The sequence below is a fragment of the Phoenix dactylifera genome, chromosome 15 (genome assembly GCF_051530095.1).
Source record: "Phoenix dactylifera cultivar Ajwa chromosome 15, Ajwa_hap1_PhDact_Kaust_v1.1, whole genome shotgun sequence".
Classification (NCBI taxonomy): domain Eukaryota; kingdom Viridiplantae; phylum Streptophyta; class Magnoliopsida; order Arecales; family Arecaceae; genus Phoenix; species Phoenix dactylifera.
The window spans coordinates 3,736,280-3,763,511 of NC_143204.1; the positions used below are offsets into that span (position 1 = coordinate 3,736,280).

At 36.9% G+C, this 27,232-nt stretch overlaps 1 protein-coding gene across 1 annotated transcript; it reads right to left on the reverse strand.

Moving 5' to 3' along the window:
* On the reverse strand, nt 1-26,367 carry LOC148699830 (adenylosuccinate synthetase, chloroplastic-like). The gene is made up of 4 exons (XM_088711461.2): nt 25,819-26,367; nt 1,664-2,356; nt 1,263-1,574; nt 1-491 (listed from the first exon to the last, which is right to left on the reverse strand). Exons 1-4 carry the CDS (start codon nt 26,194-26,196, stop codon nt 321-323), a joined length of 1,554 nt encoding a protein of 517 aa, XP_088567587.2. The 5' UTR covers nt 26,197-26,367; the 3' UTR covers nt 1-320.
* Nucleotides 26,368-27,232: the final 865 nt, after the last annotated feature.

A 27,232-nucleotide genomic window follows, 5' to 3' on the forward strand; every position in this document is an offset into this window, starting at 1 on the left:
TTAACTTGAAAACTATAATCAGTCTCTTATTTTGTGTTGAAGTCTCATGCAATTATGCAACCTGCAATTTGCCTTCAATCTAGTACAAACTGCCTGCAACACAAAATTTGCAGCAGAGTTCAGATATCACTTTTTAAACAACTGAAGTTTAATTACAGGTTTACATACCTCAGAGAACACATGGCAGCATAAATCAATCTATTGATGAAATTCAAAATAAAGAAGTATTAAGCTCCAAAACTTTATTCTACATTTAGAATATTAAATTGATTAAAAAGAAAAAGTCAACGATCTTGAACATTTTTTTAAAGGAGCCTAAATTATTTGAATATGAGGGCATCGCGACGGGGTCCAACACCAATGTAATGAATGGGTACGCCAACAAGATCCTCTATCCTCTCCACATATTGACGAGCAGCTTGGGGGAGATCTTTGTAGTTTCTGATGGAAGAAATATCACTCTGCCAACCAGGCAGCACTTCATAGTCAACCTTAACCAGAAGGAAACAACAGGTATGTCAGAACCTAGAAGTCCAAAAAGTAGTTAGTTTCTGATAGAGAATTCAGCCATCAATTGGAATCAGGAGACCAATTGGTGAGACTTGTATGGAATCCTAATCCATTCAAGCCACATTTAGGATAAAGAAAATGTGCATAATCCTTTTATCTCAAGGGTCAACAAATTGAGAAAAGTTTAGAAGCATAACTACCAGTTCCTTGACTTGCATGCTCTTATGATATGTTGACATCGAAAATCTACAGCTATCAAACATGCTAAAACTAAGTGATATAACAAGGAAAAATATAAATCAAATACAAAAGCACATGTTAAAGAAAGAGATAAATTAGGTTCTATAAGAAAAACAGAAAAGATGAAGAAGAAGGCCGACAAACATTAAATTGGCAAAAGAAAAGCACCAGACAGCTTTAAAGATATCTAAAAGCATAAAATTTCACCTTAAAAAAAAATAAAAATCTAGAAGCACTTTCAGGTAGAAACTGTTAAGATGGAAAGCTTATCTGAAGGACAAAAAAGGAGTTTCAGCCAAAAACTTTTCTGCGTAGTGCTCCAACCATATCTTTGTAATTTAAACATGTGCAAATTTGGCAATAAAATATAATCGAGATTACCGGTAGAAGTGGAAAACAGGACAATAATTTGTGTTCATTAAAGCAAATCCACCAACTGAATATTGGATTAACAGAAAATTCCAAATGACAAACTAGTTTAACAGAAAACCCTTATGTCTATCACAACATACCAGTATTTGCTCCAAAACTTGACCATCTGCAGGGAATGATTCCACTCTTTTACCACCAAGTTTCTTGTAAGAAACTCCCAGCTTAATTTCCGAAAACTTGGACAAGACATCAAGTTTAGTGAGATTGAGAGCCGAAAACCCATTGACCTGGCAGCAATATTTAAGTGCAACTATATCAAGCCAGCCACAATGTCGAGGACGGCCTGTAGTTGTTCCAAACTCCATTCCGGCAGCCCTAAGGAGATCACCACCTTTACCTAGGATTTCAGTTGGGATAGGACCTGAGCCAACTCTAGTTGTGTAAGCTTTTACCTGCAGAAAAAGGGGGGAAGAAGAGATTCAATATGAAAAGTAATAACACTCGAGCATAGGAAAAGGATAAAAAAATAGATTCTGCTCACCACTCCAATAAGGTCACCTATGGATCTTGGAGCAATCCCAAGACCTGTGCAAACCCCACCAGCTGATGGACTCGAGGAAGTTACAAATGGGTAAGTTCCAAAATCAATATCTAACATAGTTGCTTGACCGCCCTCAACTAAAACTTTTTTGTTCTGCAAGATGGATTCATTGATGAAGTGCACAGTATCAGCAATAAAGGGTTCCAACCGCTCAGCAAACCTCTTGTACCTTTCAACCTCCTCTTTAAGCATGTCAGCACTATAATTAAATCCCTTCAACTGTGACGCTGCATCTCTCAATATGGTATCAAGCTTCTGACCAAAGGTGTCCATATGCCTCAGGTCACAAACTCTTATTCCATTCCTTATGACCTTGCTCGAATAGCATGGTCCAATTCCTCTCTTAGTTGTCCCAATAAATGAATGTGCAAGCTCTGCTTCTCTAAATCCATCTACAGCTTGATGGAAATCAAACAACAAATGTGCACGATCAGATACCAATATTCTTCCCTTGCAAGAAACTCCATTGGACTCCAAACCATCAATTTCTTCAAATAATCCAGGAAGATGCACTACAGCTCCATTACCAATAATGCAAAGAGTTTCCTTACTAAGGATTCCTGATGGAACAAGATGGAGAGCAAACTTTTTGCCCTCGGCATTATAGATGGTATGTCCAGCATTCGCTCCACCCTGAGGCCAACAGAAATGAAGCTTTAGGATAAGTGAACAACAAATAAGCACCGCTACAACAAACAGAAATGAAGCAAGGTTAGTTTTGTCAGGATATTAAATGGCTCTTCTAGTTGAGAAGTCAACCTTATGTCAGCAGAGATGATAAGCATGTTGAATTTACATAAAAAATTCTCCCTGAGGCAAGCAGCAAACATAAACTATTACTTCCAACAAATTATGTCAATTATCTTATAGTTGATTTGGTCAATATTTAGATCAAATTTTTGTACATTATTTAGCATGGAATTTTTTTATATAAAAACAACAGAATCCATGAACGCTGGGATAGAAATGTGGAACACAGTGAAAATTTTGCAGGATAAGGGTCTAAAAGAATTTGCAAATCTTGAATAAAGTGCATGGATTGCAATTGATGATTGAGGTCCCATTAATACCTGATGACCAAGAAATACTCCAATGTGATCATTTTGCTGATTAGATATAATGTTCTATAAAAGAATAGAGAGAGGTGAAGACATCTAATAGAATTAGGGTGCAATGATGATGCTGCAGGAATGTTGTGCGAGAATGACATGCATAAGAAACTAACAAGAGAATTTTATGAGACAACAATAATGCCCACAAAGTTTTCTAGATTAAATTGTGGAGCAGCGAGGAGACTCATGCATGAGATTTTAGAATTTTGGGGTGGGCATGAAGTAAAAAATTAGCAAGTAAATTAGAAAAAGTGTAAAAGTTGGATCAATCAGCATTAAAATGGTAGAAAGATAGTTCCAGCATGAGTAATGTGAATCTGACATTGCAATCGTATGAGAGGTGACTAGCTTGGCACTAAAGGATCAAGGAAAAGGAACAGACCTGTGCTAATATGGACTGAAGTTGTAAGAACAGATTTGGAGAAGCTGGCAATGTTGAATTGCGTAGCTCTTAAAAGATTGAATCTTTAAGGATTCAGAAAGCCAAGCCAAAACACAACAGTTGTCATTAGGTTTGTTTTATTGTCTCAGATCTGGTGGATGAATGCCAGCTCATGAGTTTGTATTACTAGTTGTATATATTGATATGTTTGTTGACCAAACATTTGACAACCATAATACAATTGACTGGTTTGCACTTAGGGTTTGTTTTGATCTCTGGAAAACTAAGGAAATGGTACAGGAAAAGATTTTCTAGGGAAAAGGAAAAATCTAGTCAAGTCTAGAAAATCTGTTTCTGTTTTATTTTAGTTTTCCCCCCATCCAAACAGCTAGAAAACTCAATAGTTAAAAATTCTTTAGTTTTCCAGGACCTTTTCCAAGAAACAAAACATAACCTGAGCTTAAAAGTTTTAATGAAATCAAACATAACAAAATCCAAGACAATAAATATTTCTCTAATTAACCAAACAGGAAGATAGATGTATCTTTGCAGGAAAGCAACACATATCGAGTCGAAAGGAAAAAAAAGCAGCATTAATATGTCTAAAGCAACTACAGCAGCCAAAAAACTTGGAAAGAAACAACATAAACACACAAGCATGATCCATCTCCAAACACCATTATATCAAGAATGCATCACCCACAAGTAGCTTTACTAGTTAAGGGAAAAGAAACAGCATAAACACACAAGCACGATGCCATGATCCATCTCCAAACACTATTATATCATGCATGCATAACCCACAAGTAGCTTTACTAGTTAAATGGTCAGCCAGTTCAAACCTTCATCACCCTAAACCACAAATAGTGCATATACTCCAACTTTATTTGGGCCAGGTTAACAACAAGGCTAGAAGATACATATCATTTATTCTATTTATGAAAAGAAGTTCATCTAGTGATCATATGATGCATGAGTCATGATATTCCAGAACACCTGATACTTTTCTCTTAGGCATTATGATGTTGTGGATCATGATTGAGGATGACAGTGTTATTTCGATGATTGGCACAACCATTGAGGAAATATCAAATTAATAATACAATGAATATGGCACCCTCGATACATTAAAAGAATGAGATCAAGATGTCTTCCAATGATTAACAACAAGATAAAATTTGTAATAGAAAAGGGATAGAGAATTCTTAATTCTAATTCAGCAAGGTTTCAAGTGAAATATACTCTTAAGGGCAAAACAGTGATTTTCATTGTTAAGAGTATGTAGCTCTACCGTGACATACACTCAAAATTGCTTGAAATATATTTCATTGATTATATGGATTAGTCTAACCTTAAGATGCAGCAAACTGTGAATTGAGTCGACCCCAACATAAGTGGTGTCGACCCTGGCACACCATGGAACCATCTGGCATGCCCCTGCAAAAATGGCACAGATAAACAGTAAGTGGAGTCGACCCCATGTATGCTTGAGTCGACCCTAGGAGTGGAGCCGACCCCAAAGAACCTTGAGTCGACTCCAGCTTCAAGCCTCAAGAAAATAACTTTCTGGAATTTACTGAGAGGGCCGACCCCAAGAACCTTGAGTCGACCCCAAGCTTCCTTGAGCCGACCCCAGCTGGAGCCGACCCCAGCTGGAGCCGACCCCAATAGAGCCGACCCCAACTGAACATGAGCCGACCCCAAGGATATATGCTCAAAAACCATATCTCTGGAATCCCTGAGAGAGTCGACCCCAATGGAGTTTGAGTCGACCCCACTGTAGCATCGGTCGACCCCAAGATAGGTTGAGTCGACCCCAGTGAAAACAGCCGAAAATCCAAGGTTCTGTGGTTCCTGAGAAGGCCGACCCCAATGTAGCAGGGGTCGACCCCAGAGTAAGTTGGGTCGACCCAAGCCTAATGAACAGTAAGTTGAGTCGACCCCAGGAAAGCTTGGGTCGACCTCAGCACGGGCAAGGGCAAAACGGCTAGTTCTGCAGAAGTACTTTTTGACCTCCCAACGGCTAGTAACGGATAGTTTTTCAAATCTGACCAATGGGGAGTGACCAAAAGAGGTGGGAAAGTATTTAAAGTGATACTATTCATCAGAGCAAACCATCTTTTGCAAACAAATCAACGTTCATTCAAGAAAAAGCAAGCCCTAGCCTTCTTCAATCAAGTGCTTCATTCAAAGAGCCAAAAAAAAGTGGTTGAGCAGATTCTAAGAGGCATCAAGAGCTCCACCAACCCTTGAAGAGTGAAGCAATCTTGACAAAGAAGAGAAGAGCCTTATTAAAGCGATAACTATATTCTAAACTCTTCTTTGTAGCTCATAATTGTTATATTTGCTCATCTAGGAGTTTCAAATTTCTTCTTCTCCATCATTTTGTAAGGTTTGTTGGTGAGCCCGTAAAACCAACGGTGTAGGTTTGTTACTGAACCCATAAAACCAACGGTGAAGGTTTGTTAGTGAGCCCGTAAAACCAACATAAGTTTTTGGTGATCCCGGAAAACCAAAGTGTAAAGATTTTTGGATTGTAAGCCCGAAAAACAATCCAACTGTAATCCGCGGGATTATAGTGAATTCCTAAGGGATCGCTTGGAGAGTGGACGTAGGTGCTTAGGAAAGCACCGAACCACTATACTTCTTGTGTGTTTGCATTGGGTATTGTTCTAACTTCACTACACGCACTTAATCAATATTAACTAAATCACTCACTTATCAATTAACTTAATTAAGAAATTAAAAATTTAGAAAAACCAATTCACCCCCCTCTTGGCTTGTCACCTTGGGCAACAAGTGATATCAGAGCAAGGTGCTATCATAGTATTTGTTGATCTCACGATCAAGAGTCAAAGATTATGACAACCCAAGTAGGATGTTCTATGAGCGAGGGACAATCCATAAATAGACCTTCTCTGTTTAATGGCACTAATTACACATATTGGAAAGCTAGGATGAGGATATTCATTCAAGCTCTAGATTATGACTTGTGGAATATCATAACTAGAGGACCACACACACCCACAATTAGTATAGAGGGCACAATCATTCCTAAACCAGAAATGGATTAGAATGAGAGTGATAGAAGACTAGCACAATTAAATGTTAAAGCAATTAATGTACTTTACTGCTCACTAGATGTAAGTGAATTTAATAAAATATCTACATGCATCTCCGCGAAAGAAATTTGGGATAAACTAGAGTCACACATGAAGGAACTAATCAAGTCAAAGAGTCAAAAATAAATATATTGGTACATAGGTATGAATTGTTTAAAATGGAATCCACAGAGTACATAACTGAAATGTTCACTCGATTCACGGAAATCATAAATGGATTAAAGAGTTTAGGAATGTCTTATTCTAACTCTGAACTAGTGCGAAAAATTTTCAGGTCTCTACCAAGAGTTTGGAAGGTCAAGGTAACTGCAATTCAAGAAGCAAAGGACCTCAATACACTACAATTGGAAGAACTTCTAGGATCACTCATGACACATGAGTTGACCATGAAGCAAAACTCAAAAGAGGAGGTCAAGAAAAAGAAGACCATTGCCTTGAAGTCTACAACTCCAAAACAAGAAATTGAATCAAAAGAGTCTGATGATGAGGAAGAATATGATGAAGAAGGAATGGCTATGCTCGCAAGAAAATTCAGAAAATTTATTAGAGGAAAGAAGAAATTTCATAAAAGGAAACCCTTCCTCAAAGGTAGTTCGAGCAAGAAAAAGAAAAAGGACAAAGAAAAAGAAAGGAAAACGCCAATTTACTATGAGTGTAACAAGCCCGGGCATTTCAAGATAGATTGTCCGAAATTGAAATGGATGGCAAGAAAGCTTAAAAAGAGGAACTTCATGGCTGAATGGAGTGAAAGTGAGAAGTCAAGTTCGAAAGAGGAAGATCAACAAGAAACGACCCAAATCTGCTACATGGCCAATAACGATGAGGTAGATTCTGAACTTGAATGTGATTTTACAGTAGAAGAGTTACATGATGCATTTTTAGAACTCATGGAAGAACACAAGAAGCTAATCAATAAAAATAAAATTCTAAAAGATAAAAATCAATCTCTTATCAAAGAAAAGCTAAAACTATCTAATGACTATGAAACGTTAAGTAGGAAACTCACTAATGAAACTAAAAGTCTAATTGCTGAAAATATAAAGCTAAAAGAAGATGCAGAAAAATACAAATCCTTAGTGGACAAGTTTACACTTAGCTCAACTAAATTAAGTATGATTTTTGATAGTCAAAAAGCTGTATATGATAAAGCTGGGTATGGATAAAAATAAATAGGAAGCAAAAATACTTAAAGAACATATTTGTGAAAACCAAAACTGAAAATATAACTTATCATTGCTGCAATAAAGTAGGACACAAAGCATATGAATGCAATTTTAGAAAGTCTAGCTATAACAAATTGAGTGATAAGAGTAAACTAAAATCCAAGAAAATTTAGGTTCCAAAAGGAACGTCAAGTACTAACCTTAAAGGACCCAACATGGTTTGGGTACCTAAAGCACATTCTTGACTTTGATTGCAGGAATGTCTTACAGCTAATAAGAGGGATAAACGATGGTATCTAGATAGCGGCTGTTCAAGACACATGATAGGTGACATAGAACAATTTGTCACTTTGGAATCTAAGGAGGGTGGAGTGGTAACCTATGGAGACAATAGAAAAAGACTTATCATTGGAAAGGATAAAATTTATATTACTCCATCCACTTTTATAGAAAATATTTTATTAGTTAATGGTCTGAAACATAACTTAGCATAAGTCAATTTTGTGATAAAGGTCTTAAAGTCACATTTGAAGTCTCAGTATGCATAATTACAAATCCTAAAGACAATAGCATTGTACTTATGGGACACAGGCATGGAAACATTTATATGGTAAACCATCATGATTTAGGCAAGAAAAATGGATTTTGCTTAATCACTAATGAAAAAAGGAAAAATGAAATAAGTTGGCTTCGGCACCGTAGACTAGGACATGCTAGTATGGACTTAATATCAAAACTAGTCAAGAAGGATTTGATAAAAGATGTGTCAAAATTGATCTTTGAAAAAGACAAAATCTGTGGACCATGCTCATTAGGAAAGCAAACAAAATCATCCTTCAAATCAAAGAATATAGTATCAACCACTAAGCCTTTTGAACTCATACACATGGATCTATTTGGGCCTACTAGAACTGCAAGTTTAGGAGAAAAAAAGTATGGACTAGTTATAGTAGATAATTTCTCAAGATATACATGGGTTTCATTTCTTGCATATAAGAATGAAGCATTTTCAGCATTCTTGAAATATTATAAAAATATTATAACTGAAAAGAAGCTCATCTTAACTGCAATTCGAAGTGATCATGGAACTGAATTTGAAAATCAACACTTTGAAAAATTTTGTAATGAAAATAGTATTTCACATCAATTTTCAGCACCTAGAACGCCTCAACAAAATGGGATTGTTGAAAGAAAAAATAGGACCTTGACAAAAATGGCATACACGATGTGTGAGTCAAATCTTCCAAAGTACTTTTGGGCTGAAACTATAAGTACTGTTTGCCATATCTAAATCATGTTTTAATATGACCTATGACCAAGAAAACTCCTTATGAACTTTGGAAGAATAAGAAACCAACTGCTAAATATTTTAGAGTCTTTGGATGTAGATGTTTTATTTTAAACAATGGCAAGGAGGATCTAAGTAAATTTGATGCCAAGTCAGATGAAGATATCTTCTTAGGATACTCTACATCTAGCAGGGCATACAGAGTGTTCAACAAAAGAACTCTTGTAGTTGAAGAGTCAATTAATATCATTTTTGATGAATCTGATAGTGAGTCTCCTAGAAGAGAAAATAGTTTTGATGATGATGCAGGAATTATTGAGCTTGAAAAATTGAATCTTAATGACGTGCCAAATCAAGATAAGAAAGATGATCGTGTGCCACCACAATCTCAAGACTTGCCAAAGGAATGGAGGTACGCACATGGACACCCTAAAGACCTAATTATTGGTGATCCATCTCAAGGGGTAAGAACTCGATCCTCTCTTAGAAATTTAAATGACTATCTTGCTTTTGTTTCACAAATAGAACCTAAGACTTATGAAGAAGCCGAAAACGACATAAATTGGATTAATGCTATGCAAGAAGAATTAAATCAATTCAAAAGAAGCAATGTATGGACATTAACTGAAAGACCAAAGCATAATTCTGTAATTGGAACAAAATGAATTTTTAGAAATAAATTAGATAAAAATGGGATAGTTATAAGAAATAAAGCTAGACTTGTAGCTAAGGGATACAATCAAGAAGAAGGGATAGATTTTGAAGAAACATTTGCTCCCGTGACTAGATTAGAAGCTATTAGATTACTTCTAGCTTTTGCATGCTTCATGGACTTCAAATTATATCAAATGGATGTATAAAGTGCCTTCTTAAATGGCTATATAGAAAAAGAAGTGTATGTAGAGCAACCCCCTGGTTTTGAGAATCATGAATTTTCTAATCATATATTTAGATTACATAAGACACTATATGGATTGAAACAAGCACCTAGGGCATGGTATGATCGACTAAGCAAATTTCTGTTAAATAATGATTTCAGTAGAGGAAATGTAGATAAAACACTTTTTCTCAAGAGAAAATACAAAAATTTGCTAGTAGTACAAATATATGTAGATGACATAATTTTCGGTGCCACTAATGATAGTCTTTACAAAGAATTTGCTGAATTAATGCAAGGAGAATTCGAGATCAGTATGATGGGAGAACTGAATTTCTTTCTCGGATTGAAAATCAAGCAAACTAAGGAAGGCATCTTTATTCATCAAACTAAGTAAACAAAGGAAATATTAAAGAAGTTTGAAAATGAAAATTACAAGGGAATAGGCACCCCAATGAACTCTACTAGTAAGCTAGACAAAGATGAAAAAGGAAAAGGTGTAGATATGAAGCTCTATAGAGGCTTAATTGGATCTTTGCTTTACCTCACTGCTAGTAGGCCAGACATAGTATTTAGTGTGGGAATATGTGCTAGATACCAATCAGATCCTAAGGAGTCACATCTAAGTGCTGTCAAAAGAATCCTTAGATATTTGAGAGGAACCACAAACATAGAATTATGGTACTTTAAAGACTCTTGTCTAGATTTGCTTGCATATTCTGATGCAGATTTTGCTGGATGCAAATTAGATAGGAAGAGCACTAGTGGAACATGTCAATTCTTAGGGAATAACTTAATATCATGGTTTAGCAAAAAGCAGAATTCAGTAGCATTGTCAACGGCTGAGGCCGAATATATAGCTGCCGGAAGTTGCTGTGCTCAAGTACTATGGCTCAAGCAACAACTAGAGGACTATGGAATTAAACTAGATAACATTCCTATAAAGTGTGATAACACTAGTGCCATTAACCTTACCAAAAATCCGGTTCAGCACTCTAAAGCCAAACATATTGAAATAAGGTATCATTTCATTAGACATCATGTACAAAATGGAAATGTATGTATTGAACATGTATGTACCGAGAAACAATTAGCTAGCATATTCACAAAACCTCTAAGTGAAGATAGATTCTGTATGCTTAGGAGGGAATTAGGTATATGTGATCCCTTTGATTGAAAACAAATGAAAAGAACAAATTGTCACATGATACTCTCCTCCCATTTTGAAAATCCCATAAAACATGAGTAAAATTATTCATTTATAAATTCCTTACTCACATATCAATGTCCCACAAAGATTTGGTAAGGATCAGAAAGAAGGAGAAATTAAAAAAAAAAAATTTGGCCTGAACTGGGGCCGACCCGAGCCAGAATGGGGTCGACCCCCCCTTAAGTCGACCCAAGAAAAATCTGGGATCGACCCAACGACAGGACCCATTTTTAAAAGGGGACCCGTGAGCCATTCTAGAGCACTGTTTCTCCTTGTCCTCTTCCTAAGATCCTATTTTCCACTTTCCAATCCATTCCAATCATCTCCAAACAGTACTAGATTGCTCTTCTAAGTCGTTAGATCAAGACCTAAGGAAGGACTTGGTGAAAATAGGGGACCCAAGCGAGCCGTTGCTAAGCAATCCGGGAGAGTCTCACGGCCAACCATTGTTGATAGGCATGCTAGGGATTCTTCTACAGTGCCTCCACAAGGTGAGACACGTGCAGAGCCTCCTCCACCTCCTTCTCCTTCAGTTCAACTTGCTAAATATGCGGAAAGACTGGTAACCACGGGAAGAAGGATCCATTCCGAGTTTTTGGATCAAGAAGGGTTTCGGTTGGGTGGTTGAATTCGAAGGCAAGGATGGGAGTATCTTTGCTTCCTAAGAGAGTCTGTGCCCCGAGGAACAAAGATCAGTCAGGTTCGCATTCTGCAGACACCTACCTGGGCTTAGTTCGTGAGTTCTATGCCTTCCTAAAAGTTGGACAGGGAGGGCTGTGTCTGAGGTCCGAGGAGTGCGGGTTCGTGTCTCCGAAGAAAGCCTAAGTGAGTTGCTTCATCTCCCCTGCGAAGGAGCCACACCAAAAAGATCAGAGAGCAAGTTGAGGGCTCTACAGATAATCTTTGAGAGAGATGACTTTGACTACTCCGAAAATGTAATAGCCAGCTCTTTATCAACTGAGATGAGGTTGTTGCACAACTTCATAGGTCGGATTTTGTTTTCGAAGAGTGGGAGATTTGATCACATATCTGAGCGAGACATGGTCATTATGGAGCATGTCATTCAGGGTATTTTCCTGAATCTTCAAGCTATGATGATCAGGCAGATGAGAGAGGCCATTTGCAAATCGAGAGTTTTCTTGCCCTACGGTATGATACTCACCCTGAAATTCCAACAGCATGACATATCTGTGAAGGAAGAGATATCCAGGCATCTACTATTTACTGACACCTACATTGCACGGTTCTTAGTTTGCATGGGTTATGAGAAGGTGAACGGTCAGTGGGTGCGTGGAGGTGCAGGAATACATGCACCGAAGGGTGATACACCAGAGATTGGAGATTCTATCCCTGAGCATGAGATACCTGCGGATCATCCTACAGCACCTTCAGAGGCAGGACCTTCGTCATCCATACCTACGGGATGTACAGAGGAGTTTTAGAATAGGATGACTAAACTTGTGTCAGCTCAGGTGAGGACTCTCTCTGATAGAATGATGAGCAGGATGGATAGTATGACTGCTGAGATTAGAGACCTCAGAGACCAGATGGGAGCATTACAGAGAGAGAGGCTCATGGTCCATCTGTGCCCCGAGCAGCTGAGTCAGAGGTTTCGGCACAGTCACCAGCTCACCGAGGTCCACGCCAGACTCAGTCCCATCAGGCTCGACCTCCCCTCGCCACTTATGCTAGGAGGATGAGGACTAGATCACAGCCCTTAGATTCCCCCTAGGCCCGATGTTAGCACTACAGGAGTCCATCATGACTAGTGCCTAGGATTTATCTAGTTCTCATATGCATTTTACTTGGTTGATGTACTTTGCACCTTAATTGAAGAACATTGTACTTTTGGCATTAATGTACTACAATATTCCATTTTGATCAATAAAATTTGAATTTTTATCATTTACTGCTTCTACTTATCCATTGCTATACACTCGTTTGATGATAACAAAAAGGGGAAGAAGTAAGAAAAGAAAGAAGTTGCAAAATAGAGAGAGAAATAAGTTTGAAAATTATAGGAAGAGATAATATTCACTTAAGGGGGAGCAATATGTAACAATGAAAATTTTTAAAACAAGAAAGTCTAAATTTTCAATCATAATTTCTGAATTTGGCACATACTTCTCATGTCTCGATACATAACCTAAAACTCTTGCTTTATCTAAAATTTTTGAAGTTTCATCCTTAATAAAATACAAAAGAAAGGGGAAGAAAATCAAAAGTTCTAATTGGCAATATTTGGATGAAAAAGAGGGAGTCTTCACTTTCAAATTTGAAAAGCTGAAATTCAGCAACTTGAGCTCTTTCTAAAACAAAACTCCTAATTTTAATATAAGTATCAATCTGCTCATACTCAATGTCCTGTAATCATCAAAAAGGGGGAGATTGAGGATGATAGTGTTATTTCGATGATTGACACCACCATTGAGGAAATATCAAATTAATAATACAATGAATACGACACCCTCGATACATTAAGAGAATGAGATCAAGATGTCTTCCAATGATTAACAACGAGATAAAATTTGTAATAAAAAAAGGACAGAGAATTCTTAATTCTAATTCAGCAAGGTTTCAAGTGAAATATACTCTTAAGGGCAAAACAGTAATTTTCATTGTTAAGAGTATGTAGCTCTACCATGGCATACACTCAAAATTGCTTGAAATATATTTCATTGATTATATGGATTAGTCTAACCTTAAGATGCAGCAAAGTGTGGATTGAGTTGACCCCCAACATAAATGGAGTCAACCCTGGCACACCATGGAACAATCTGGCACACCCCTGCAAAAATGGCACAGATGAACAGTAAGTGGAGTCGACCCCATGTATGCTTGAGTCGACCCCAGGAATGGAGCCGACCCTAAAGAACCTTGAGTCGACCCTAGCTTCAAGCCTCAAGAAAACAACTCTCTGTAATTTACTGAGAGGGCCGACCCTAGCTGGAGCCGACCCCAACTGAACATGAGCCGACCCCAAGGATATATACTCAAAAACCATGTCTCTGGAATCCCTGAGAGAGTCGACCCCAATGGAGTTTGAGTTGACTCCACTGTAGCATGGGTCGACCCCAAGATAGGTTGAGTCGACCCCAGTGAAAACAGCCGAAAATCCAAGGTTCTGTGGTTCCTGAGAAGGCCGACCCCAATGTAGCAAGGGTCGACCCCAGTAAAGGTTGAGTCGACCCCAAGCCCAATGAACAGTAAGTTGAGTCGACCCCAGGAAAGCTTGGGTCGACCCCAGCACGGGCAAGGGCAAAACGGCTAGTTCTGCAGAAGTACTTTTTGACCTCCCAACGGCTAGTAACGGATAGTTTTTCAAATCTGACCAATGGGGAGTGACCAAAAGAGGTGGGAAAGTATTTAAAGTGATACTATTCATCAGAGCAAACCATCTTTTGCAAACAAATCAAAGTTCATTCAAGAAAAAGCAAGCCCTAGCCTTCTTCAATCAAGTGTTTCATTCAAAGAGCCAAAAGGAAGTGGTTGAGCAGATTCTAAGAGGCATCAAGAGCTCCACCAACCCTTGAAGAGTGAAGCAATCTTGACAAAGAAGAGAAGAGCTTTATCAAAGCGATAACTATATTCTAAACTCTTCTTTGTAGCTCATAATTGTTATATTTGCTCATCTAGGAGTTTCAACTTTCTTCTTCTTTATCATTTTGTAAGGTTTGTTGGTGAGCCCGTAAAACCAACGGTGTAGGTTTGTTGGTGAGCCCGTAAAACTAATGGTGTAGGTTTGTTGGTGAACCCGTAAAACCAATGGTGAAGGTTTGTTGGTGAGCCCGTAAAACTAACATAGGTTTTTGGTGATCCCGAAAAACCAAAGTGTAAAGGTTTTCGGATTGTGAGCCCGAAAAACAATCCAACTGTAATCCGCGGGATTATAGTGAATTCCCAAGGGGTCGCTTGGGGAGTGGACGTAGGTGCTTAGGAGAGCACCGAACCACAATACTTCTTGTGTGTTTGCATTGTGTATTGTTCTAACTTCACTACACGCACTCAATCAATATTAACTAAATCACTCACTCATCAATTAACTTAATTAAGAAATTAAAAATTTAGAAAAACCAATTCAACCCCTCCTCTTGGCTTGTCACCTTGGGCAACAATGATAAAAAGTGTAAATCACCCATTTGTCTCATCATTAACTTTTACTACAGGAAATAACTAAGTTGGCCATGCGCTGTGAATGTTACAGTTATTACCCTCTCTAATATCAACTAATCCCAAGGTAGCTTCCTTCATTCTCACTTTGTTTTTGCTATTTATTTGATGTGCACTCAATTAGGTGTTACAGTGCATAAACCTCAGGGGAGGCTCCTAGACTCTTAGAACTATCCTATTGGTTGTGTGGGTGTTGTGTGAGTTGGAATTTATTGACTAATTGAAGCTTTCCCTGGCTGTAACCTGTAATTGAGCTTTCCCTGGCAGTGGCTTCATAAATAAACAGACATTCTTGTCTTGTCCCTGCTCCTTGGTTTCTTATGTTTTCCTTGAAATATATATTTGGTAGATCTTTAAAATGAGGGGTGGTTCTGCAAAAGATCTAGGAACTGATTGCATGTTTTGTTCTTTGCTTTCAGATGTCTTGGAAGCATTAAAAAATAATGAGTTAGTTGGTCTTATGAAATTAAAATCTGACATAAACATTCTTTTCTCTCAGTGACAGAAGTTTATCCAGTGGTCCCTTCCATCCTGATCGTGTTCTTCTTTGAGATTATGTAGATATGCTTGACCCAGCCAATTCCCTTAACAATCCCTGATTGTCACATCCTTGATCTGATTTTCAAACATGGACCTACCAATCATCACAAAAAGGAAAAAGGGAAAAGAAAACCAACATAGGAGCTCCAACAAGGAACATGCTGTCTTTCCTACTTGACCAACTGCTTGGCACATGCTTGCATGCTGCCATGTGTTAATGTTAGTATTGCAGTTTATATTACTTGATCATGTTTGCCTTCTTTTAATACAAGTGACAATATCAATTCTGGTTTTCTTTTATATAATATTTTTTTCTTAAGTAATTTATGTTATGCAGTTTATTATTTTGTAGTTTAAACTACACAGTCAAACTAAATTTTTACCACGTCAAGCTACCTTTTCTATAACCAAAATGATCACATGCAACATGATCACTTCAGGTATTCGTCCTATACATGCTCAAGCAACAGATCTCCTATCTGGTAAGTAGAAGGATAGAAATAATTGTTACATCGACACTCTAGAACCATCGGCAATCTTGTTGGACCAAGGAGTTTGTGTTATTTTATAAATGCTATCTACAGTCTAAGTATTTTCCTGTCACAAACAAATTATGCAAGGAGCTTTGGTCTATTTTTATTGATAGTATAGTCACTTTACAGTATGCAGTGGGTTCATCTACCCATGCAGACCCTGCACAATGTAATAGAATAATTAATGATGAAAACTATACATGATTGTTGGTCAATTAGCTTTTTGATGACATCATATTATTGCTTAGACATCTAATCACGCCCACCTTGGGTAAGAATTCTTTGGTCCTATCTGTCTGGGTCCTTCAACCAAAGCATCAGCAACATAGTGCTCTGGCAAAAGTAAGATTATTTCCTCTTATTCTACCGTGCCCTGAATAAAGACATCACCTTGATTGCATGTCTCCTGGAACTCAACCATATATTCCTATGCCTATGGAACATCCAGTTCAAGTGATTGGCAATCCACCTCAGTGCGTTGTATAACTACAAACTCTTGCAATTGAATATTGGCATGGATGATAGCTTGCTGACAACCAATCTCTCACATTAGATTCCTCATACTTATGCATTTGACAATGCACTCTTCTGTTTTCACACTTCCATTTAATAAGGATTCGTCCAACAAATGCTTGATTACTTGATGTAAGTCTTCTATCAATCTTAAAGATGATGCAATCTGGTTCACTAAAAGATGTAAGTTGAAGATTTTTATGCATCACATATGGATTATTAGTTCCTAAACATGACATCAATGAAGCATCTTTTTTACTATATGTAATGAGAGTCTAAAAGAATGCATGAATTAACTAGCTTTTCCACAATATAAAATGAATCAGCTTGTCTGATAGTTTAAGGAATACCATTTCCCAAACAGATTATACTAGTTGAGGTTTTCAGAATTTGTACCTAGGTTTCAGTGGATGATTGAGATTAAGTGGAAAGACACAAGGCTTTGCACCACCTTTCCATCATATTGAAAAAGATAAAGAGCATGTTTTCATTGGGCAACAAAATACTTTTTTCAAAGCATGCACTTGGGTACCAATGAAAAATAGTAGTGTCTGCAATCCCTAATATCAAATCCTTAAAGTTTGTTCGAAACTCGATATATCATATCTAGCATTTCCAATAAACACAATGACCTCTACTTAGACCGCAAATATTGTGATTTTTTTCCATTCTTTGTAAAGGTCATATGACCACTATGAGATTTTTCCATCTTCCAGCATTTCCAGCATGGAAGTGTCACACTGTTCCTCGATGACTTCTTTCAGCTATAAATTGCTTTGTTTAGCTTCGAATCTGGGAACTGATATATAACCCAGTGTTTCTCCTCTCCTCCAAATGGTGAGTTTCGGATTTGGAAGAAGGGAGAGGTGTTTCCCCACTTTCAGGAGCCAGAAACTTTTTACCAAGTTGGCTCCTTCCATATTAAAAAGAAGTCTTGCACATATATTGTCTTCTCAGTTTGATAGCTTGGTGAACTCAAGTATGCTTAGTGTTTTAGGGAAAGTATTGATCAGGTGAAGATTGTAAAATACCCTAACTCTCATTGGCCACTGCAATAAAGTTTTTGCTGCTTTTAGCTCAATCTAAACATAGTCAACTGCACAATGTCTATCCATTAGCTACTTGTTTAGCGTTATATCTTTCTGTGGAATGCTTGTTTAAATTCCTACAGTTGAAAAGGAAACATGATATCTAAAAGGGGAAAAAATCTATAGTAAAAACTCATTTAGACTCCTATTTTTCTATGGATAGATGCGCAGTTATTATATGTCTTAAAGTTTATGCTTACTAGGCACCAAAAACACAGAGCTTATGCCTAGTCTTCTATAAGTTTCTTCCGTTTAGGATGAGCAAGTGCATTCTTACTTCGTATAGGTATTCATTTGGTGATTATAAATGTACGAGCGAGCGAGCGAGCGAGCGAGAGAGAGAGAGAGAGCGAGAGAGAGAGAGAGAGAGAGAGTAAACAAATTTCCTAAGGAGATGAAGGCATAATTTCAGTAATTTCATTTGAATCAAGGCCTGCCATACCATCCCATACAGGGTGTACCATACTATACCGGGAGATAACTGGTACGAAACACACTTTTCAGTCGGTACAAACACTATACCACCCGTATCGAGATGTACCACCCATACCGAGGCATACCGAGGTATGTACCAGTCTATAACAAGGCGTACGGAGATAAAAATTGAGAAAAATGGTTAGAAAGCTATTTCAGCAAAGATGTATACCATACCGTACCATACCGATAAGGTATCGATACGGTATCTAGTACCGAGATTGCAGACCTTGATCTGAATAATGAGAATTTGCTTGATTGGGTGATAATGGGGTTGTAAAAGGACTTTTCTATAGATTTTACATATATACCTTTTTTTGCCACTTTGCATGTGATTTTATCTCCCTAAATAGGAATATTTGGTGAATGAGAATTCATAAAGCTGACCCCAAATATGTGGAACAAGATTTTCTGTAATTCTTTCTTCTTTGGACTAGAATATGCTACTTTATTTATTTTCTGATGCTTTATACCAATATAGGACATGCATTAAATAAATATTATTTATTCAATTTGTAGAAAATTAAGGTCAAAATCTTTCTCATATATGCTATTTTTACTTCTTGTTACATGCATAGCATGCATTTACAAGATTTGTCATAGAAACTAGCATTGCAGAACTATGCGTGCATGTAAACAACACAAATAGGGTCAAAATCAATAATTAAAGATACTAAGGAGACATGTAGCTATATTTACACACTGACAACATATTATGTGGCACAAAGTTTATTTTGATACTGACATAAGTCGTTATAAGTTACTTTTATTTCTTAACTACTGGTATACTATAGAAGAATGATCTTTTTTGGTTATTGCCATACCTGATACGTAGATTTGGCTTCAAATAATTTAAAAAGGACAAAACGAAATCATTGTAAAAGAGTTCTATAGTGTAAACTAAAGAATAAGGTTGCTTAGGATAGTTGAGCATAGCCTCGAAAAAAGAAAGCAGAATGCAAGCTCATATTAGCATGGACTGATATGTGCCAATGTGCATTCACTCCATATACTTGAAACAGGCCACTGTTCAATGACGCAGGCCATCCTAAATGTTGCATAGATACAGATGAGTGCTTAGGGTATGTTTGGTCCCAAAGAATTCCAAGGAAAAGGAAAAGGAAATATACAACTTTTCCATAGAAAAGGAATTTTTTAAAAGAAACTAGTTATAACCCAAATTTGTCATTCTAACGAAACCAAGACTTTTAAAGACTGAACTTTAGCCAGTTTGGCAGACAATTTAGATCAAGATTAACTGAGATCTGAGTTTATCTCGGTCAATATACAAAATAGTTAATTTTTAAAGAATTTTTTGTATGAATACCCTCCTAAATATCGAATTTTGCATGAATACCCTTTCACAATTGATATTTGCATGTATATCCCGTAAAACACTTATTTTGTTATTCTATCTTTTTTTATTCTTATTTTTGGATATGTACCCATGTCATCTAATGCCATTAAAGAATTAATGGTTTCAAATTAAAATGACTAAAATACTCTTAATGGGTAGATATGCAAAAGAAAACATTAACAAGGCGATCACAATAGACAAAAAATAATTTCAAAATTTTATTTTATTTTTAATTAAAATAAATATAATTTTTATTAACGGTGTTAGAAGAATCGTTATATTAGGGGTATTTGTGCAAAAACAGTATTTTATGAGGGTACAAAAATAAATATAAATTTTAAGAGGATATTCATGCAAATTTGAATTTTTAAAAGGGTATCTATGCAAAAAATCTATTTTTAAATAAATCATGATTATCCGAGATATGGTTGATACTTTAAGATCTAGATATCAAAATCGCAGCGCATATGGTAAATAAGAAATATAAAAAAATAAATTAAGATACTAATCTTGAATTGTATTCCTTAAATTAAAAAATTGTCAGCCTATATCTGTATATCATTTGAGCTAATATATTGGGAGTTCTCGATTTATACCGGCCAAGATATTTAGGCCTGAAATATGACATGTCGTATCGGGAGCCCATACAAACCAAGATCTCGACCGAGATGAAAACCTTGAATGAAACAAATGGAAAATTAGAGTTTCCAAGAAACAATAATTTAAAGACTGAGATTTCAGTCATTTCGGCAGGTGGCTTACAACAAGATTAACTGAGATATGAGTTTATCTCGATCAACATACAAAATAGTTAATTTAAAAAAAAAATCATGATTATCCGAGATATTGTTAATACTTTAAGATCTAGATATCAAAATTGCAGCCCATATGGTAAATCTAAAATAAAAAAAATAAATTAAGATACTAATCTTGAACTGCATTCCTTATATTTACAGAATTGTTAGCCTAGATCTATATATCATCTCAGCTGATATAACGAGAGTTCTCGGTTTATATCGGCCAAGATATTTAGGCCCGAGATATGATATGTCGTATCGTGAGTCCATACAAACCAAGATCTAGGCCGAGATGAAAATCTTGAATGAAACAAATGAAAAACACTGAGATTTCAGTCATTTCGGCAAGTGGCCTAGACCAAGATGAACTAAGATCTGAGTTAATCTCGATCAATATACATAATAGTTAATTTTTAAAGAAATCATGATTTTTCGAGATATAGTTGACACTTTAAGATTTTGATATTAAAATTGCAGCGCATATGAAAAATCCAAAATAAAAAAAAATAAATTAGGATACTAATCTTGAACTGTATTCCTTATATTAAAAAAATTATCAGCCTATATCTGTATGTCATGTCAGCTGAAATTATCAGCCTATATCTTCAAGCCCGAGATATGATATGTTATTTCAGGAGCCGATACAAACAAGATCTAAGCTGAGATGAAAACCTTGAATGAAACAAATGGAAAACTAGAGTTTCCAAGAAAAATATTTTAAAGACGGAGATTTCAGTCACTTCGGCAGGTAGCGTAGACCAAGATGAACTGAGATTTGAGTTTATCTTGGTCAATATAAAAAATAGCTAATTTTTCAAGAAATCATGACTATCCGAGATATGGTTGATACATTAAGATCTAGATACAAAAATCATGGCCCATATGGTAAAATGCGAAATAAAAAAATCAATTATGATACCAATCTTGAACTATATTCCTTATATTGAAAAAATGTAAGCCTATATCTGTATATCCTCTCAGCTGATATATCGGGAGTTCTCAACTTATATCGGCTAAGATATTAAGGCTCAAGATATAATATGTCGTATCGGGACTCGATAGAAACCAAGATCTCAGCCGTGATGAAAACCTTGAATTAAACAAATGGAAAACTGAAGTTTGCAAGAAAAAATAATTTAAAGATTGAGATTTCAGTCATTTAGGCCAAGTTGAGCTAAGATCTAAGTTTATCTCGATCAATGTACAAAATATTTAACTTTTAAAGAAATCATGATTATTCGAAAAATTGTTGATATTTTAAGATCTAGATATCAAAATTGCAGCCCCTATGGTAAATCCAAAATTAAAAAAAAAATAAGATACTAATGTGGAACGAGTATTTCTTATATTAAAAAATTGTCAACCTATATTTGTATACCATCTCAGCTGATATATCAAGATTTCTCGGTTTATATTGGCCAAGATACTCAGGCCCGAGACATAATATGCTGTATCGGGAGTCGATACAAACCAAGATCTAGACCAAGATGAAACCCTGGAATGAAACAAATGGAAAAATAGAGTTTCCAAGAAAAAATAATTTAGAGACTAAGATTTCAGTCATTTCAGTAGGTAGCTTAGACCAAGATGAATTGAGATTTGAGTTTATCCCAATCAATATACAAAATAGTTAATTTTTAAAGAAATTATGATTATCCAAGATATGGTTGATCCTTTAAGATCTAGATATCAAAATTGCAACCCATATGGTAAAAACAAAATTACAAAAAAATAAATTAAGACACTAACCTTGAACTGTATTCCTTATATAGAAAAAATTGTTAGCCTATATCTGTGTATCATCTCAGCTGATACATTAGGAGTTCTCGGTTTATATCGACCAAGATATTTAGGCCCAAGATATGATATGTCATAGTGGGACTCGATACAAAGCAAGATCTCGGCTGAGATGAAAATCTTGAATGAAATAAATGGAAAACTAGAGTTTCCAAGAAAAAATAATTAAGAGACTGAGATTTCAGCCATTTCAATATACCAAATAGTTAACTTTTAAAGAAATCATGATTATTCGAGATAGTTTTATACTTTAAGATCTAGATATCAAAATCGCAGCCCATATCGTAAATCCAAAAGAAAAAAAATAAATTAAGATACTAATCTTGAACTATATTTCTTATATTAAAAAAATCGTCAGCCTATATCTATATATCATCTCAGCTGATATCTGGAGTTCTCGATTTATACCAGCCAAGATATTTGCGCCCGAGAAATGATATGTTGTATCGGGAGTCGATACAAACCAAGATCTAGGTCGAGATGAAAACCTTGAATGAAACAAATGGAAAACTAGAGTTTCCAAGAAAAAATAATTTAGAGATTGAGATTTCAGTCATTTCGGTAGGTGGCTTAGACCAAGATGAACTGAGATCTGAGTTTATCTCTGTCAATACAAAAAATAGTAATTTTTAAAGAAATCCTGATTATCCGAGATATGGTTAATACATTAAGATGTAAATACCAAAATCACAGCCCATATGGTAAAATCTGAAATAAAAAAGTAAATTACGATACTAATCTTGAACTAAATTTCTTATATTGAAAAGATTGTCAGCCTATATCTTTATATCATCTCAGCTGATATATCGAGAGTTCTCAACTTATATCGGCCAAGATATTTAGGTTCGAGATATGATATGTCGTATCAGGACTCGATACAAACCAAGATCTCAGCCAAGTTGAGCAAAGATCTGAGTTTATCTCGATCTATATACAAAATATTTAACATTTAAAGAAATCATGATTATTCGAAAAATTGTTGATACTTTAAGATCTAAATATCAAAATTGCAGCCCATATTGTAAATCCAAAATAAAAAAATTTAAGATACTAATCTTGAACTATATTTCTTATATTCAAAAAATTGTCAACCTATATTTTTATACCATCTCAGCTGATATATCAAGATTTCTTGGTTTATAATGGCCAAGATATTCAGGCGTGAGATATAACATGTTGCATCGAGAGTCGATACAAAACAAGATTCAGACCGAGATGAAACGCTTGAATGAAACAAATGGAAAACTAGAGTTTTAAAAAATAATAATTTGGAGATTGAGATTTTAGTCATTTCAGTAGGTAGCTTAGACCAAGATGAACCGAGATCTGAGTTTCTCGATCAATATACCAAATAGTTAACTTTTAAAGAAATCATGATTATCTGAGATATGTTTGATACCTTAAGATCTAGATATCAAAATCACCGCCCATATGGTAAATCCAAAATAAAAAGATAAATTAAGATACTAATCTTTAACGGTATTCCTTATATTAAAAAAATTGTCAGCCTATATCTGTATATCACCTCAGCTGATTTCTAGAGTTCTAGATTTCTATCAGCCAAGATATTTACGCCCGACATACGATATGTTGTATCAGGAGTCCATGCAAACCAAGATCTAAGTCGAGATCAAAACCTTGAATGAAACAAATGAAAAACTAGAGTTTCCAAAAAAAATTAATTTAAAGAGTAAGATTTCAGTCATTTCGGCAGGTGGCTTAGACCAAGATGAATAGAGATTTGAGTTTATATCGGTCAATATACAAAATAGTTAATTTTTAAAGAAATTATGATTATCCAAGATATGGTTGATACTTTAAGATCTAGATATCAAAATCGCAACCCATATGGTACATCCAAAATAAAAATAATAATAATTAAGATACTAATCTTGAATTGTATTCCTTATATTGAAAAAATTGTTAGCCTATATTTGTCTATCATCTCAGCTGATACATTGGAAGTTCTCGGTCTATATTGGCCAAGATATTTAGGCCCGAGATATGATATGTCATATTGGGACTCAATACAAACTAAGATCTCAGCCGACATGAAAATCTTGAATGAAACAAATGGAAAACTAGAGTTTCCAAGAAAAATTAATTTAGAGACTGAGATTTCAGCCATTTCGGTAGGTGGTTTTGACCAAAATGAACTGAGATCTAAGTTTATCTCGGTCAATATACCAAATAGTTAACTTTTAAAGAAATCATGATTATCTGAGATATGTTTGATACTTTGAGATCTAGATATCAAAATCGCAACCCATATGGTAAATCCAAAATAAAAAAATAAATTAAGATACTAATCCTGAACTGTATTCCTTATATTAAAAAAATTGTCATCCTATTTCTGTATATCATCTCCATTGATATCGAGAGTTCTCGATTTATATCAACCAAGATATTTATGCCCGAGATATGATATATTGTATCAAGAGTCGTTACAAAATACAAACCAAGGTCTAGGTCAAGATAAAAACCTCGAATGAAACAAATGAAAAACTAGAGTTTCCAAGAAAAAATAATTTAAAGATTGAGATTTCGGTCATTTTGGCAGGTTATTTAGATCAAGATGAACTAAGATCTGAGTTTATCTCGGTCAATATACAAAATAATTAATTTTTAAAGAAATCATGATTATCCAAGATATCGTTCATACTTTAATATCTAGATATCAAAATCATAGCCCATATGATAAATCCAAAATAAAAAAAATAATTAAGATACTAATCTTGAACTGTATTCCTTATATTAAAAAAATTGTCGGCCTATATCTATATATCATCCCAGCTGATATATCGGGAGTTCTCGGTTTATATTGGCCAAGATATTTAGGCCCGAGATATGATATGCTGTATCGGGAGTCAATACAAACCAAGATCTCGGCCAAGATGAAAACCTTGAATGGAACAAATGGTAAACTAGAGTTTCCAGGAAAAAATAATTTAAAGACTGAGATTTCAATCGTTTCGGCTGGTGGCTTAGACCCAGATGAACTAAGATCTGAGTTTATCTAGGTGAATATACAAAATAGTTAACTTTTATAGAAAGCATGATTATCCGAGATATGGTTGATACTTTAATATCTAGATCTCTAAATCATAGCCCATACGGTAAATCCAAAATAAAAAAATAAATTAAGATACTAAATCTTGAACTGTATTTCTTTTATTAAAAACATGTCAGCCTTCCGTATATTATGTCAGCTGATATATCGGGAGTTCTCGGTTTATATCGGCCAAAATATTTAGGCCCGTGATATGTTGTATCGGGAGTCGATACAAACCATGATAACCTTGAATGAAATAAATGGAAAACTACAGTTTCCAGGAAAAAAATAAATTTTCCAAGCAAGTTCCTCTAGTGACTCCTAATGGTAATTGGCACTAAATGAACTTTACATGTGTCAATCTCTGTTTGTCAGTTGTCATAGATAGTGGCAAGAAGTATCACATATGTCGATTTTCATGTAAGTCACAAATTATTCTTGTACATGACCTGATCGATGGCAACACAAGCATTACAAATACCATCCTGTCCCCTAAACACCATAAACCCATCAACCTAAACCCATCTAAAGTATCAAAATAGTATTCTTTATATAAATTACACAAAGAGAGAGAAATAAACAAATAGGCATTGAAAAAGAAACGAAGGATGAGATATTACCTGACATCGGGCGATAATATCAAAATGCCCGGAGAGAGAATCGACGAGCTTCCCTTTGCCCTCGTCCCCCCACTGGCAGCCCAGCACGCCGGCGACCTGGCTCAGCGATCTCACCCGGTCGATACGGCCGCCCTTCTCCACCTCCGCCGGCACCGGCTTCGCCGAGGCAGTCAACTTGAGGGAGCGCGAGGCAGCAGGGGTGGCGGTCGCCACCGCCGCCCTCCCATACCGCCGCGGATCCCGCAACGGGAAGACAGAAGAAGGTGCCCATGCCGTACTCTGTGACCTCGCGGAACTCCAGTTCCCGCCTCCGGTGGAAGTCCCCCGCCGGCGGATGTAGACGGGGACGGGGTCGAGCCTGAGAGAGGAGACGCCCATGGCCTTCTTAGCGGGAGAAAGAGGGCGAGAGTGCGAGAGACTAGCCAACGTTTTTGGGTTGTATACTGAGGACTCGGGAAACCGGACATGTTTGTTGAAACCGCGAAAATCCGCCGAATCTTGGACGCCAGTGGTTTATAAAAACTGGCCGGACTGCTCCCTTTGAACTCCAGTCTATCTGCAAGGAAGCCTTTTATTTGATTCAAAGATAGAAAATGAAGCGACCGAGGCGCGAGCGGGTGTGAGCGGGTGTGTGCTTTAAGATTCGTGAATCGAGCTGGAGTCACAGGGACGTTTTGTCGAACGGGTGCGGGGTGTGTGACATGGCGGATCTTGGAGCGGGAAAATCGGCTACGTCGGCACCGGGGAAGGCAGGTGGGACTCGGCCACCTGTCCCTGGGGAGGGGGCGAAGGCTCCCACTTGGTCGGAGGTGGCGAAGGGTGCTCCGAGGCAGTCGGTCTGGACGAACCATCGGATCTCTCCACGGGAGCTACTGGCATTGCAGAGCAAGTTCCCGGAGATCCTGGAGGTGCCGGACCAAGAGCTGGAGGGGGCGAGGTCGGAGTGGTGGAGCACTACAGTAATTGTGCAAAGTATGGGAAGGAGTGTTCCGGCAGTTTGGGTCGCGAAGGAGATTCGCAGGGTGGGCAAGCTGCAGTATGATGTCGAATGTTTCTCTCTAGTGGATGGTCTCATCGTAGTGAGGTTTGCCAACGGAGAAGATCGGGAGGCTGCTCTGTTGAATGGCCTATGGTCAGTGGCTGGGCAGCTGCTAGCCATGGAACGGTGGCGCCCCAACTTCGTTCCGGGTGCCGGTGGGTTAGACCGAGTGGTAGTGTGGCTTCGGCTCCCGGGGCTTCCTCTGGACTATTGGAAGGGGCCGACCCTGTTCCGGATCGCCGCGAGGGCCGGTGAACCACTGGCAGTGGACAGCTTCACGGAACAGGGGGGTCGATTTGGCTTTGCAAGGGTCAAGATTGCGTTGGATTGCTCCGCCCCACCGAAGCCGGGGATCTTTCTGAAGGGGAGCTCGGA

Bases quoted from the DNA above. Each gene is read 5' to 3' on its own strand.
- LOC148699830 (XM_088711461.2), bottom strand. From the start codon at position 26,196: ATGGGCGTCTCCTCTCTCAGGCTCGACCCCGTCCCCGTCTACATCCGC. The intron at 1,575-1,663 runs GTGAGCAGAATC...CTTTTTCTGCAG, and splicing joins TAGGTGACCTTATTGGAGTG to GTAAAAGCTTACACAACTAG. The intron at 492-1,262 runs GTATGTTGTGAT...CTTCTGGTTAAG, and splicing joins AAGTTTTGGAGCAAATACTG to GTTGACTATGAAGTGCTGCC.